Source organism: Mustelus asterias, chromosome 3, assembly GCF_964213995.1.
Source record: "Mustelus asterias chromosome 3, sMusAst1.hap1.1, whole genome shotgun sequence".
In the NCBI taxonomy this organism is placed as follows: Eukaryota; Metazoa; Chordata; class Chondrichthyes; order Carcharhiniformes; family Triakidae; genus Mustelus; species Mustelus asterias.
The window spans coordinates 63,747,779-63,764,382 of NC_135803.1; the positions used below are offsets into that span (position 1 = coordinate 63,747,779).

At 40.1% G+C, this 16,604-nt stretch overlaps 1 protein-coding gene across 6 annotated transcripts; it reads left to right on the top strand.

Moving 5' to 3' along the window:
- Window positions 1-634: 634 nt before the first annotated feature.
- LOC144491363 (E3 ubiquitin-protein ligase MSL2-like) lies at window positions 635-11,823 on the top strand. 6 transcript variants are annotated; one of them, XM_078209065.1, is made up of 6 exons: window positions 1,374-1,589; window positions 2,464-2,518; window positions 4,235-4,298; window positions 5,448-5,559; window positions 6,622-6,663; window positions 8,431-11,823. In XM_078209065.1, exon 6 carries the CDS (start codon window positions 8,493-8,495, stop codon window positions 10,059-10,061), a length of 1,569 nt encoding a protein of 522 aa, XP_078065191.1. In that variant the 5' UTR covers window positions 1,374-1,589; window positions 2,464-2,518; window positions 4,235-4,298; window positions 5,448-5,559; window positions 6,622-6,663; window positions 8,431-8,492; the 3' UTR covers window positions 10,062-11,823. The 6 variants fall into 6 exon arrangements, with proteins under 6 accessions (XP_078065189.1, XP_078065192.1, XP_078065194.1 ...); XM_078209066.1 differs by lacking the exons at window positions 2,464-2,518; window positions 5,448-5,559 and having other exon boundaries at window positions 1,109-1,589; window positions 6,622-6,683; XM_078209068.1 differs by lacking the exons at window positions 2,464-2,518; window positions 5,448-5,559 and having other exon boundaries at window positions 1,137-1,589.
- The last annotated feature ends 4,781 nt before the right edge of the window (window positions 11,824-16,604 follow it).

Genomic DNA, 16,604 nt, shown 5'->3' on the forward strand with positions numbered 1-16,604 from the left:
AGCGCGGGGCAGCCAATGGCATTCCAAGCTACGCCAGCGGGACGGATCTCAGCCAATGAATGTGGAGCTCAATGACGTCAGCCAATCTCGACTCCCCCTCGGGGTAAACCAAACCGTGCGTAAGCAATCCCGCGGGCAGGCTGCAAGCTTTGCATTGTGGGAGTTGTAGTCCGCAGGGGTGGGGGGAAGGGTCAGAAATGAATGCGAGCGCCACCGTCGCCTGCTTGAAAACTACAGCTCCCGGCGTGCCTCAAGCAGCGAGCCCAGCCCGTCCGCGCGAAGGACCTCGAATGGGCCCCGTTCCTATTGGCTGAGCCGTCGAGCAGCGGCCGGCCCACACCTCTCTCTCTATAAAAAAAACCCACTGCGCTCAACCGGCTGAAACATACACAGTCCAAAAAGGGATTGCGGGCGCGTAGGACCGCTTCAAAACATAGCTTTATTCAGACAAAAACGTAGGCGAATAAAACTGAAGATAATTATTTTACACCTCAGCCCGCATTTTTTAAAAAAAGACATAATTAATATCGGGAGCCATTCAGTTTTCATGGGGGGCGGCAGAAATGAAGCCGATCAGGCATTCGAGAAGATTACCTTCCGGCTGCCTGTCACGTGACTGGCGCTCGAGCTCTTTCCGTTTTTTCCTCTTTAAACGAACGTTTCCACCATTTAAAAAAAAATCTTCTCCCACTCTTTTCTCCTCCCTCCTCGTTTAATAACCCAACCCCACCGCTACCTCCCGAATCTGGGTAAAAATTTGAACAGGGTGGTGGTGGGGGCAGTTGGAGAGAAACCTATACCGAGAGGAGGAGGGAGGAAAGTCGCCGCCGGCGGCGGCGGACGAGGAGGAGGAGGGAGGGAAGGAAGAGGATGATGGTGTCGATGTCGGGCCCGGAGCGGCTTGTGAGGGATTGAGCTCGCAGGCTCGTTCGGGTGCTCTCTCTCTCTCTGGTCCTCCTCCCTCCCTCCCCACCCCTAATTTCATCCGCAGATTCTGGGTGCTCGGAGGAAGAGGGTGTGTGTGTGTGAGGGAGGGAGTGAGGCGAGTTCTCGCGAATGGCGAGAGGTGCGCGGCCGGGGCCCGCTGCGCGCGCGTTAACCAGTAGGTGCCGCCGAGCCCGGAGCCCGCGCAACGCGGATGGGGACAGGGCTCGCGGACTGTAGGCTCTCCGCCGCCCGCCCGCAGCAGCAGCAGCACCGTTAAGTATCATGGCTCCGCGAGAGGAAGCGAGCCCTGGGAGACTACAACCCGCCGTCGCCGCCGACAACAACAACAACAGCAGCAGCAGCAGCGGTGCCGCCGCTGACACCCCACTCTAATTAAATGGACGTTGGCACCGCCGCGGAAACTGGGCGTCGGAGAAAGAGGAATCGGAAATATTCTCGTCGGCGGCAGCAGCAGCCTCGGCATAACGGCTCGGCCCGCTCCGACTCGGTCGCCGCCGCCATGAATCCGGTCAACGCCACCAGCCTGTACGTGTCGACCTGCCGCTACATCATGCAGTGCGAGCCGCAGGAACCCGGCTCCTTCTCCGAGCTCTACAAACTGCTCCCCTACCTGCGCCAGTCCCTCTCCTGCTGTGTTTGCGGTGAGTGCAATCGCTGTCTTTATTTGTCTTGCAAAAAGCATGGGGAAGGGGACTGGAGATTCGTACCATTACATAACGAGCACTGTTATATTTCTAAGCCCGATTTTTTAACCCCCAGCCCCCCACATCTCCACTGCATATGTATTCTGTATAGAGAGGTTTGTGCATTGCACCAGAGGCCTTGCTCTGCTCGCCAACCAGAACTACATCTGAATTTGTATTTTTTTTGAAAGCCTTTCGATTGCAATTGCAGACTGAACAAGTTCAATTTATTTTTTTGTCTGTGTTGTTACGTTCTTCCCCCTCCTCCCCGTGTAACTAGCGTGCTCCCCTCCCCCGTGTTGAGATGTACCTTTTGCATTGCAGCAAGAGGCCTACATAGTTTACAGTACTCGATGAGTAAAACTGGAGCCTATGATTCTAATCGCGGAAACCCGACTACGTTTTGAATCTTGAAAGGACAACAAGTTAGCATAAGGTTATTGTCTAAATGCACACCGATGTTTAGCAATATGTATTTTTCCATCTATAGTTGTGTGAGATTTATCTTGCACTGCAGCAGAGGCCTGCACTGTTTACAATGTTGTGCCATCTGTGCGTTTTTATCTTTGCCGAAGATATTTTTTTCGCGGTTAGGTTAATACATTGTGACTATAAACGAGTCACTTTCATCACAAAGTAACGAGAGCTGCATTTATTCGTCTGTTTCCATTGCAGCCTCGTGTTGTCAAAGCTGTGGAACTCAGTTGAATTTAACATTTTCACCCATAACTCGACCACACTAATACCTACCTTTCTTAAACCAGAGCGGCTAGAAGGCTTCAGTCCGGCTAAGACAGTTACTGAACTGATTCATTGTTTTTCATTACAACAGGTGTGCTTTTTATAATATCGATCACAATCACAATTTGTAATTTTCCTTCGAACCAGTAAGTACAAAGATGACAACATCTTTTGAATGTTCTTTATTCGCCGAGCACCCCAAAGCATTTGTGCTTATTCTTTATCCGTTTCTCTGTAATCTGAGACCTCAAAAAATAAACCTTACAGGCTTGTAATTTGCAAGTCTCTGGTTTGAAAATAAGTTACCACGTGTTCCGAGAGATCGATAGTTTCATTACCCTTTAGTACACATTTTGAGAAAGATGATTTTAATTTCTCTATGATCCAATATTAAATGAATTTAATATGCGAGAAGTCACAGGTTTAGGAATTCCAAATGAACTCTTAAGAAAAAAATCTTGCCTTTTTTTGGAGTTGACCACCTATTGTTTGTGTAAATCTGAATGGGAAGCCTGCTTTTTCAAATCCCCGCCCTCCCCGCCAAATGCGTAGGTGAATGCAAACCCCTGTTAATGTTATGAATTGGGGAATCTTTTGAAGTAAGTCACTGCTAGTTGTTTCCAAATGTAGATATATATTGAGCTTGTTTGATAGAAGTTGCTATTTTGCGTTAGCTGGTCTGAGGAGGAATATGTTCACAGGAACGGGACGTTTTTATATTCTGCCCAAAAGTAAACATGCACACGTGTTTGCTCTGAAGCTTCGAACTGAAGACGCAGCAAGTTCACCCAATGAGCAACTCGATTCATATAGCAATGCATTACTTTCAGTCATACCTCCCCTTTAGGTTCTTAATCTGTTCGGTTTCGAAAATTATATCGAAATCTCTATTATTCTTACATATATTGTATAAATTTGTTCGACCTCGTGTGGAATGGTTAACTTGACGGTTTTATGGTTTTGACAAATGTCGCACTCTTAATTGTATCTCGGGCTCCATCGACCACGTATTTACTGATCTTTTGACATTATTAAGGTAGAGACATTGGGTCTCAGTGTATGATAGCAGCAGTTTGTTCAATTTTCTGCATTCTTTCAGAATATATTTATTGTATTGGAGAGGAAGATTGAAGATTCTCCCGTTATTTATGTAGTTTGATTTCCCAATGGGTCTAATGTCTCTTCACCCCCCTCCCCTCCCCTCCCCCCATCTTTACGTTTACAACAAATCCCAATTTTGTATTTGTATGGGAATTGTAGTCAATACACTTGAACCCCATCAGTAGCTGTCTGTTGACATGTTAACTTGCTACATTCATTCATGTTTGCTGAATCCTTTTTCTGTTAACTGGGTCTCATTTAAGCACTTTCAATGCATAAAAGTGGAGAGTTGTGTTTAAAAGTGGATTTGACTACAAGCCATGCAATAATGAAAACTTGATATCGCCCATGTAGAAAACTTGTGTTTTTTAATTGTGCATTACAGCTCTTGCAGTTAAATCTGAAGAGAAATTTGATGCACTTCCTTGGGGTAAACAGTGCAAGTAGTGTTGAAGATCATGCTCAAGTTATATTTTAAAGTTTATTTATGTAAAACGTTTGCTATGTAGACTTGAATTCAAATTTTAAATAGTAGTAGAAACTTTTTATTAGCATTTAAGTGGCCATGGTGATAAGTACTCGAGTGTTTGCCATTTGTTTTAGCTGAACATAGGTGCGGGATGGCTCTGTTGAAAGAAAATGTAATATAACACTCAAATTACCATATTAGCAGTTTTGATAAATGGTTAAAGTAAAACACAAGTAACCAAAATGGATAAAGGCGCATTCCAATGTGTGTTTTAAATGTCTTTTACTTAAAGGTGGAAGGAAGGACAAAGATTTGAAGAAAACAAACAAATGAAAGAAATAATACTAGTTTAAAATGCAAGTATCTGTGTGTGAATAGTTTATCTTTGGACAGTGAATTCTAGGATGCAGGCTTGTTTGAATCGACCCATTCCTGATGGTCAGTTTTTCCCCTTTGTTTTTGGATCCACCCTGGTGCACAGTTATCTTGCTGTTAAATTCTCAACATCTGATCACTGAACCTGTGCATATAAAGCATCTGAAGTAATACTGGATAACAGCTTGTGTTGCAGTATGTCGGCTTTTTTCATTTAGTTTTCTCCACTAACTTACTACGTTGATGAAAACATTGAGTGGTTTTTGTGGTGGATTTGGTAGGGTAGTACAAAGTTAGTGCTCAGCACAGTTCAACAAACTGAAAATCAGCTCCAAACTCTTTTCACCACTTCCTCCACTATTCCCCAAAGGATAGAAAATGGTATGGGTGTGAAGTGTAATGTTCAGCATTTGGGGGTTGCAAAAACGTTACAGCCCAGGGTCTAATGTCCGACTTTCCAACCACTTAATTTGAGGGATAAACAGTGTTGGATTGGAGAATGACAACATTTAATGGACTTGGGAAGAGAGGACTTCTTGCAATGTTTTTTTTCCCTGCACAAGCCCTCCCCCCAACACTATGGGAGCCCAAAAGCCTCAAAAAGTAACAAAATGTGAGGTGAGCAGATTGTGCCCTGAAGGGAAGAAGGAGAGTCTGATAAGACTCTGTGGACTTGGACCCTTTACGTTTTGTTTGTGATGTCAAGACAACGATAGTTCTTTTTTATATAAAATAAGTTCAGAAACTTCATCTCCTTGGTACAGAATCTTGCTCAAGTCAAATGTTTTGGGAATTTAATTTTAATAACTCAAGGAGCGTATTCCCACCTTTTCTCATTCTACATTGGGTAAGTCATTTTGTAAGAGGTGGTTAGTTGATTAGTGCCTGATATAGTTTATATGTCTGCTTCGTTGTTTGGGCGCCGAGCTCCAGGCAAAATGCCAAGAGTCAGATCATTTAGTATGCATTAGGGAAAATATCAAGGATAATCTGCAAAATGTGTACGCAATTAGCCCAAATCAGAAATGACAAAGAAAATGTATCCAGAAATACTCCCTGCAGTACTAACAAATTTTTAAATACAACCTTATACATTTCTCTGTATTCTATTCTGTTTATAAAAAAAACAGGACTTCAGGGAAAGACCAGAAGAGTGGGATTAATTGGATATCTCTGTTAAAGAGCATGATGGGCAGAATATGCTATATCAACCTATTATGGGCACTGCTTATTTTCATCCACGTAAGGACAGTTTGCATTCTTGGATACGAGTTTGAGATTTTAAAATGTGAAAATAAAGTAAGACTTTCAATGCTGTTGGCATGATACTGTAATAGGATAGTAATAGCCATTTCAAATCTAAATATTAATCTAGTACCATAAAATAGTTCATTTTAATTTTGTTTTTGAAATAGATAGATTAAAACAGGATTGTTAAATCAATTGCTTTAAGGTTGCTATTGACCCCAGTAGATCAAGTCTGTGGTACCTTATTTGGGGTCTGCAACACAAGTGCTTGATACAATATTAGTAAGACTGTCTTGTAAGCCATTGTGAATAAGTTTTCAGATTGAGATTTCAAAACTATAATTTGTAAAAACTTTCTGATTTCACTCCCAAGTAGCCTAGTCCAGCCCTTAATTTAAGAAGATATCTTGCTCTGGATTCTCCAATGGAGAAAATAGTTCTCTGTATCTACCCTATTGAATATTGAACCCATTTATCATTTAAAGCATGATTGGATCACCCTCAATTTTCTAAACTTGTGGAAATGCAAGCCAAGTTTATGCACCCAATCTCCGTTTTAAACTGGTGAAGCCTTGGTATTATTCCAGTGAATCTGTTGTAACCCCTCCAATGCCAAATGAGTTTAATTGCCCAAAATGAATACATTATTCCTTTGTAACTTTGAGTTTCAATTGCTATTTTAGAGTTAAAAACAATTTTAGTCCAAAATTGCATGGTATTCTGGCAGTATTCACTCTCACCTGAGGGTTGCGTTATAGTTTGTGGTTGTTGGTTGTAATAAGGATTGTGTTGATTTAACTTGCATAGCCTACTACAATACTGTTAATGTTTCTTCACTTTTACTACTTAGTAAATGTTGGCAATGTAATGTTAGAACTGTGTACTGGCTACTGCCTGGTGTTGCAAGAGAAAATTGTTGATGAAAGTAATTCAAGTGTAATTACATTCTTGGTGATTATCAGCACGTGCGGTAGTAGAATGTCTTCAGTGAGTGAGTATTTGTTATACAGTACACATTTAACTTGTTTTATTAGAAGCTATGTACTTGTATTTCAGATGCAGCTAGCTGGACCAGGGTTTGAAACATATTGCCAGTCGGTGAGAGGAATTGATATCAAGTTGGTAAAAGATGATTTGCTAGGAATTCAGAAGTTAGGTTGGAAACAACATGATGCAGTAACAATTGGCTCACTGATATGTTTCCTATTCCATAGACCTGTGTATAAGAATGCTGCTTCAAACCAAAATGTTTTAATTGCTGTACTCAGCATAGTATTGCCATCAACAGCAGAAATGTTTTAGCTTTTCACTAGCTGAGGAAAACATGGCTGTCCCATATTGGTCATTTCATTTGCATTGTTTTAATTAAACAATTTAGTTCAATGTTCAAACACTAAACAATTTCTGTTACATTGCGATTTGTCTATACATTGCTTCATTATGTTTGTGTGTATGTCCTGCAACACCAGTTTAGAATGTTAATTTCAATATGTAAGCTTCCAAATATTCACATTGATTTAATGCCTCTAATGTGTTTACTCAAGACACTGATGTGGAGGTCTCACAATGTTTTTGATAAGGTTTACCAGGAAGATGAGCAATAGATTACTTCTATCCCTTAGGAGGAACATTACAATTTGAGAACATAATTTTAAATTTGATATTTATATCTTTCTTTGTAAAGTTACTGGTGCACTGTTGGTTGAGTGAGTTCTTACTGTATAATACTACAGTTTGCTTATTGGATAGTGCATTATACTTGATTATATATGTTTAACTGTTTTCTATAGCTCTATATGTAAGTCCTTATTGGATCAATTTTACAAATGCTATGAAATTCAAGTGTTGAGAACTTAAAGCTGACGTTTACATGGCCTTGGGCATTTTAGAAAGGGCACTAAGTAATGGACACAACACTAAACCAGTTGGTCACTTTTTTGTGTTTAATTGAATTGTTCGTTTAAGAATCCTCATGAAAATCAGCTGTGATTAAAGCTATTGGGGGCATGGCTTTAAAATGTATGTATAAGCAGTGCTTGTTAAATTCTTTTAAGCAAATAACATTGAGAGAAAATATACATGATTATCTTTAACATGGGAAATATGGAAGAATAACTATTCACTTTAAGTTGCTCTCATTCACATAAGAATAGTCCCATCTGTTTTCTTTTTCTAAGTTGTTAAAAGCCTAATACTGCCAATATCGAAATTAGTAGGTGAGTATGCAGATAAGGTGCAAAATAAATGCTTTCTTTGATCATGTATTATTATTAATTTACTCCATGATTAGAAGGATATGTCACACATTTCTCCCTTATACCAGTTTAACTCTCCAGGTTCGAATGGCTAGTATAGCATCATGTACAAAATGGCAATTACTTTGATGCTGCAAACTACAATATAAGGTCTTGATCACAACCAATGATGGCAAAACATGTGGAATATTACATATGAAGTATCAGTTTAGGGCAAGTGTTTTGAGCTCTTGCCACCCTATTAAAGGGGAATCTGAATAGCACCATAATTATGGCTGTAAAACCTATTTAAGCCATTTGCAGTAGTTCTGGTACAGAAAATAGCTGCGTGAAGAATACATTTCAGCAAATTTTATTTTTTCTCCTTTTCCCTCACCCTGGGAGAAAATATATTTATCAAATGGGCAGAGCCATAACTGTGGGAATTGCTTCTGGGAAGTAAGGTATCAGCAGTTTGTTCAAAAAAAATGCAAGTGATAACATTTCTTGAAGATAGATGGGAAACAAAACTGAAAAAAATTTAAAACTTTTAAATTTGATACATTACTGAAGTTTCAATGGTCTTATCAGTACTTTCCAGATAAATTAATACTTTTTTTTTCTTTTGCAGGAAATCTACTAAAAGAACCAATTGCTCCTACAAACTCCACTTGCCAGCACTATGTCTGCAAAATGTGCAAAGGTAAAAAGATGATGATGAAACCCTCCTGTAGTTGGTGCAAAGATTATGAACAGTTTGAAGAAAATAAACAACTGAACATCTTGGTGTGCTGCTACAAGAAACTATGTGAATATGTAGCTGAATCCCCAATTTCACAGCATCTAGCTACTGTTATGGATGGTGCTCCTGACATCTTAACCCTGCTGCAAGAGGGACTCTCGTTAGATGAAGAGAGGCAAGGAACTTCTGCTTTGACCAGTGCTTTAAATTTGTCAAATTCCCCAACTCCGTCAACCTCAGAATGCACCAGTGATCTCGAAATGGCAGCAACACCACGAATTGTTGAAAATCTTCAAGACAGTGAACGGCTTTCAAGTAATACTGAACTAACCTGCTCTAGTTTCAATGGGTTGCCTGGTTGCAATGGACTTCCAGCTGGTGAATTTACTGTAAATATTATTTCTTCGGAAAATTCAGAAAGGCTTAATACATCCTGCACTGGGGAGGACTTCAAAAGTAGGGACATTTCTGATAGTTTGCAGACAGTCAACGAAGTAATTTCTTGTAGTAATGTTGATGTAGTGGGAGTTGACATTTGCAGTTATGGTGAAGACATAAAGCCGATTGGTTCTTTGTTATTCACCAGTGGACATGTATTTCAAGATTTAGAAACAGTTGCAAATAATCTTGAGGCCTGTAGCAATTACTCACAACCTATTTCTGAGGCAAGTACACCGAATGGACCTCTTGTAGATGCCAAACCTATCTCCTTGCCTCCTAAAAGCAGTATTTTTGTTTCTAGCAATGCACCTCCTCATGGTATTCCCTGTGTAGCAGCAACACCTAAAATTGTACGAGGGAATCGGAAGCGTTCTCGATCAGAGAGCGACAGCGAAAAAATTCAACCCCTGCCTATTTCCAGCATTATACACGGCCCACCTTTAGGGGCTGCTGCTCCTGTTCCTGCCAAACGAGAGACCAAGTTGTCCACAGAAACTGTCGTCACAGTGCCAAATGGCGGCACGCTAAAAGTGGGCAAATCCTTGCTTGCGGCCAGTAAAAGTGTTAAAAAGCATGCAGAACATGGAGCAAAGAAATCACACTCGAAAGTAAAGCAGGGAACAACCAAATCTAAAACCAAGGAGAAAGTTCATAGCAGTACTGTTATGCCTGGTAGCCCATCAAAAATAGCATACAAAAAGCCCCAAGAGAAGAAGGGGTGTAAGTGTGGACGTGCTACACAAAACCCAAGTGTTCTTACGTGTCGTGGGCAACGTTGCCCTTGTTACTCAAATCGCAAGGCCTGTTTGGACTGCATTTGCCGTGGTTGCCAGAACTCATATATGGCCAATGGCGAAAAAAAATTGGAGGCTTTTGCTGTGCCAGAAAAGGCCTTGGAGCAGACCAGGCTTACTGTGGGCATCAGCCTAACCAGCATCAGCAATGCGGTGCGTAATGCAAGCACGAGTGCAAGTGTCATCAATGTGACAACGGGGTCACCCATACCAACTTTCCTAGCTGCCAGTCCACATGACGACAAAAGCTTGGATGAAGCTATTGACTATAGATATGACTGTTAGATTGGAATTGATCTGGTAGACCTTAGGCTTATCCCTATTCATGGGGATGGCTACATCTTTAAGGCAGCTATAGTTCTGTTTTTGGGGAAAATAGACTTAGTTGAACTTGCCGTAGTGCTTTGGGTATAGATCACTTGAAGTAAATGTAAATCATCAGGCCTGGCTCCAAAAAGGAGGAATAGGTTAATTTGTTGAATAAGATGTAATTAATGAACTGTTGCAAGTGACTTATACTGAACAATCTTTGGCAAGAGAAATTTGACCTCATTGTTGCTGCTTATGCATTGTGCATAATCGCAAAAGGTTAAGGTGTAATTTAAAAAAGCAGAAAATGGTGAACTACAGTACGAACAGTTTAAGAAAATTACATGTAGAATATAATGTCACTTTTTATATGCAGATTATTTTTGTGTTCTCTAAATCAAAAGAAACATTGGTTTTGTTTTATTTTGGTAATGTCATTAGATGACCCAAGAATATATTTAAAACAAAATGCCTCATTATTTTCTAATGACTGCATTAGCATGAATCAGTTGCACAAAGCAAAACACTCCCATTACACCTGTGTAGTTACACATTCAAGTAGAAATAAGGATGACACTTTATAGACGCACATGATATATATTTTCTTCCCTCAGGTCTGCTTGTTTCATTAGGAGAACCATCTGGTGCTCAATATGTAATTCTGTCATGAATGGTGGTTGCTGGAAGACCCCACCCCACCCTGCACATGCACTTAGATGCCTACAATTGAAGAGGGTGTTGAAGTTATGTTAACGAAAGTGTGTACAGATGAAGCTTATTGAGTTGGCTAAGTTGTGCACAGGTGTCTTAATCTGGCCAGAAATATTTTGTGCAAGCATTTCTCTACAATATCTGAGGGGTTTATCCTGTTATGGATTCACAGTTTCGTAATAATCTGCTACTATGCTGGATGCACGCTAGAGTTCTCCACAGCCTCAGTGCATAGTGGTGATATGAAAACCAGGGTGGTGAAGAATTTTCATTTATTCACCCCAAATGTGCATATTGTAGTAGTGCCTCTGCATTACTGGCTGTCTGCCATTGGGTAGCATAGCACTTATTTTGTACTATATTTACAAAGTGCACCCATGGCTTCTAGTGCCAGATAGTTAGTACTGCAGCCGGCAGTTAATTCTTGGCATGCCTGACCACATTGGCACAAAGTCAGCTGAGTAACAAAGCAACCAGTACCTGTGTAATTATGCAATTTGGTCCACGTGTTCATATAAAATTGAAAGGAATCAATACAATAAATGTTATTAAGGCACTTCAAAAACGGGGACTAGTGCATGTGCTCTTCTCTTCCCCCTCACATCCCTTTTCAAAAAGATCCAGTATTTCATCATTAATATCTCTTAATCCCGTTACATGTGTCAATGTGGCTGAACTGCTTGTACCACTGTCCACCATTGTGATGAAGTATATGAAATTACTCCTCAGCCTCACTTCTGGTTTGGCACATAGCATGCACAACAATGGTTACTCACATAGTGTAAATGTGCAGGAAAACTTTCACATGCAGAAGGAGATTGAATGGCACCTTTTTGTTTTTATAGTGTAGCTGGTGTCATATCCTGTGAATGTGGTCAAGTAGTGTTTTGAAGCCATAGGAATAATGTGATGTTTTGTGTCCAGTCTGTACTTTTAATTTTTTTGTTTTTTTTGTTTTTTCCTTTTTTGTTTTGCGAGAAGAATTGAAAACTATTTTTGATAATGAGAGTAAATGGTGGAAAATGCTTCTTCAGTTTTCTTGTCTTTTTTAGCACCTAAGGCACCTACATTTTTAAAAAATCTTTTACGTTCGTGGTAGATTAATGTCTTAGCAAAGCTATGTTTCTTTGTATTTGTGTAATGTGATTTCTGTATGCTGACCAAAAAAATCCATTAATTGAGTAGGTGTTTGATCCTAACTCTCGCATGAACTCTGTGCTTGCTGTTCGAGCATTGGAAACAGAAATACTGATATATAACCACACAAGTCCGTGGAACCATTTCATGACATTTTTGCAAAGCTGTGAAGCTGTATTAACACTGTTGATTTCCTGTTACTCGTGGTAAAAGTTGGTGCAGATTCCATTGAGGAACCTAAAGAAAAAATTTCCTTAATTTTTTTTAATGCTGGTATACTCACTGCCGCTTTTCCGGAACATGTATGAGAAAGTAATGAATAAATACATTAGTTTTATACTACTCTGGTTTAGCTATATTGAGGGTGCAATGGCTAAATTACTGCATTGGCTGAAAGATGCAAAATATGTGTATGTTAGCATACCTGGTCAGTTTTGTTCAGTTATGAGCTTTAACAGGGGATTAAATAGTCACTGGACTTGCAGTCTAGTACTCAAAAGTTTTTTTATTTTGAATTGACAGGAAACGTAATTGGCTGTTGACCAAAAGGAAGTAAGGCAGAACAAAAATGTTTTATAAAGCACTATCAGTACTTCCAGCAATTTCTGAAAATGATTTTTTATAACTGTTTAGATTACTGAGTCTGGTGATGTTGCCATGAGTTCTGTGTTGAAGGAGTTAAGGTGCGATGGAGCAGAATTAATATTGACATATTATTTCATGGTCCTTTACTGTTGTTTCAGCAAGGCTACATTAATTCAACTCATTTGCACTGTTAGGCTCCTGTTTGCAGGAACTACTCAACCTATCAATATATTAGCTCTTCGTTTTTGTCACAAAGATACATTATCACAAAACAAAAGGGCCATCTGGCGTAATAGTCTGCTGCATCATGGCAGTGGGGGGACAGTAGGTTAACAATCTTGGCTGCCTCTTTGGGTGAAAGATGTCAAATTAAATGCCAGTTTCTTACCTATATGGAAGGATGCAGCATTGAGTTTGATTTGATTTATTATTGTCACCTGTATTAACATACAGTGAAAAGTATTGTTTCTTGCGTGCTGTACAGACAAAACATACTGTTCATAGAGAAGGAAACGAGAGAGTGCAGAATGCAGTGTTAGTCATAGCTAGGGTGTAGAGAAAGACTAACCTAATGCAAGGTAAGTCCATTCAAAAGTCTGACAGCAGCAGGGAAGAAGCTGTTCTTGAGTCGGTTGGTTTGTGACCTCAGACTTTTGTATCTTTTTCCTGAAGGAAGAAGGTGGAAAAGAGAATGTCCGAGGTGCATGGGGTCCTTAATTATGCTGGCTGCTTTGCCGAGGCAGCAGGAAATGTAGACAGTCAATGGATTGCTGGTCTGCGTGATGGATTGGGCTACATTCATGACCTTTTGTAGTTCCTTGCGGTCTTGGGCAGAGCAGGAGCCATACCAAGCTGAGATACAACCAGGAAGAATGCTTTCTGTGGTGCATCTGTTAAAGTTGGTGAGAGTCATAGCTACATTCCAAATTTCCTTAGTCTTCTGAGAAAGTAGAGGCATTGGTGGGCTTTCTTAACTATAATGTCACATGGGGGGGACCAGGGCAGATTGTTGGTGATCTGGACACCTAAAAACTTGAAGCTCTCGACCCTTTCTACTTCATCCCCGTTGATGTAGACGGGGGCATGTTCTCCTTTATGCTTTCTGAAGTTGATGACAATCTCCAACCACCCTCAACAGTGGTGACATCCTGTGTTTGGTTCACCTGCATTCTAGCCACAGGTTATAGTTGAGCATGAGATAATGAGATTCATGTTCTGGGAACATAAAAATTATATCATTTTCATGACTGTTTATGTAAGACAATTCTACAAGAACTGAACTCTCGAGCAGTTGCTGTTGACCATGGGCATCCATAGTTATTGACTGAGATGAGCATCAGCAGAATCTAACGTGCATGCTCTCATAGTTTTCCAGCAGAGAGCCTTGTGTTGTGATAGGGGTGGTATTTTCTCCTTTGTCTAACACAGAGCATTGAGCTTAATGGTGGCCTTCCACAAGCTATGTCAGCTGAGATCAGCTAACTTGGCACAGACTGAGAATTAAAATTGAGACCTTTTAGTCTAGATGGGTAGAGGCAGCAGAGGGGTCTTTTTGTTTATTAAACCATCAAAGGAGATCGGAGTCCCAAAATTCTTAGAAGTTCTCTCCATGAGCACACATAGTGGAATGAACCCACAATCTCAGGCCAGAGATTCCCAAGGATGGAGTCTTAAATGAGTTGTGTGGGTACAACAAAGACAATTACCCTGATTTCAGGGCAGTACCCAGCTATTGTGACATAGGCTGAAGCTGTTCCTGTGCCAAAGACAAGTTCATAGTGAGTTTTTCACTGATGGCGCCAGCTGCAAGAATTTTTAAGAGTGATAGAGCAACTATGAAATTGTTATCTTTTTCCTGGGAGTTTCGAGAGTACCAGTTGGATAAGTGATGTAAGCCCCCCCCCCCCCCCCCAGTATCTCTCAATGTTGACCAAGAAGGATGTTTGGGGATAGACAATAAGGATGAATGCAAACTTCAGAAATAAATGGAAATTGATACAATCAGTAACTAAGAGCACAGGCTGTAGGTTAGGAGAATAGTTTTCATGTGACATCAATTCGGATGAATTACAATTTGCCAAGTAGAAGCTGGTGATGATGGTCACCATCTAGTTCAATTTCTCCAGCGCGCATGGATATGGCTTTCATTGACTATGCTATAAAGAGATGGCCATGATATATTGGAGATTGAAATAGGTGTTCTTATTGATGGAGTGGATTTTTGTTCTTGCCCCAGTGCTTCACACAATTTACTTAAGAATGGGATTGCAATGGGCGTCGGGGCCTGTGGTTCCTTTTGCACTGAAATTGGATTGATTAGGTTTTACAGCAGGTTGGCGTCTGGAAAGAAACATTTGTAAATGAACAACACCGAAAAAGGTCACACATTGCTCATCAGTATTTCACATCATTGGCATTTTTGGGAGGCTAAATAGCACTTTTTAACTTCTACAATCATGAAGTGGAACTTGATATCCCCACTTGCTGTTGCAGCATCCTTGATTGAATGAAGGCCTGATCTGCCTACTGCTCCCTTGCTGTTTTTGACTGGAATTCTTTTTTTCTATTGTGTCCAATCAGCTGCCCTTTCATAATTTGGGTCAGCCTTGTGCATCTATCTGTGGGGTTTCTGACCAATGATTCCTCCTAACAGCTATCTGCTAGATCTTGCTATTTTTATTGTCAACTAATTAGAAAACAGTCATATGTTGCTTGGTTATATTAGATGTCTAATCATTTCTGTTTTATGTAATTTCCAAATTTTTTCCATAAGTTTACTCTATACTGCTAGCTATTAATACTTTAGAGTCAGATTTTATAAATCATATTTGTGTAACATCTTTATTTCTTATCATTTTAGAATTACGACTAGGCATGTAAGGCAATATTAAGAGCTTCACAGGCGTATAATGTGACCTTAACTTTGGACAGGAAGCAATGCAGTGAAAACATCAAGGGAGAAGGTAAAGTCACCATTGTCTTAGATGACCATAGGCTGCTCTCCCCTTTGAGGGAGAAAGCTGACTGGTGGTGAATTAACCTGACCAACATCACACCTCAGGCAAGGGATATGGTTAAGAAGGCGGACCTTCATGAATAACCTCAACCCTTGTGGGAATTGAATCCGTGCTGTTGTCGTTCTGCACCACAAACCAGGTGTCCAACCAATTGAGCTAACTGAACTCCATCATCAACAACAAACATCAACAACAGGGCATTGGCTATATTTGAATGATAGGGTCGTCAAGCTGAGCCTCTTAGAGGTTGGCTAATAAATGCAGCAGCAAGAAAGATTCTACTTGTGGAATAGATGCACACCTGCTTGTGATGCTGATGTTTGCTCCTTAAGTGCCCTAGGTGGTAGAACTGGAGTTGAAAGTATCGCAAAATAAATCCATATTAACACCATTTACAGAAAATTTTTAAAATGTTGATTACATGTCATTTCAGTTTCATAAAGCTACTTTTCCTTCAGGGCTTTCACCTGAGAGCCAACAAAGTATCAGTTCCTGCGGCACATTTTCAGATTTTGTTATAAGAATGTGAACATTTATATATGTATTATCACATTTCTCATCTGCTTAGTTATATGATAACCCCATTTTTAAGGATTCATGTACCAATTTTGCTCCATTTTCATTTCTTTGTATCTCCAAATTGAACTTCCTGTTCGAGTGACGTTTTACAGATATTACATAGAAATGAGGTGCTTCACTTAATGTTAATAAGCCACCCAGGCCAGATGGGATTTACAGTACTTCGTGGGATATCAGGTACTTTGCTGGAAACTAGGGTGGGGATAGAATTATAGCAGCGATGCCAAAAGACTGGAAACCTACAAATGAAGGAGAGGGATAACTGCAGGGCAGTTAGCCCAACATCAGTTTCGAAAAACTGCTGGATACCATTGTTGAGGACAAAATTAATTCTCATTTGAGCAAACACAGATTTGTTAAAGGCAAGTCATGTTTGATTCACCTGATTTGAGTTATTTGACGTAACAGGGTTATGTAGTAAACATATAAATAGATTTTTAAAAGTCCATTTTGATAGGTGACGTTTCAGACTTAGTCAAAAAAAGCATAT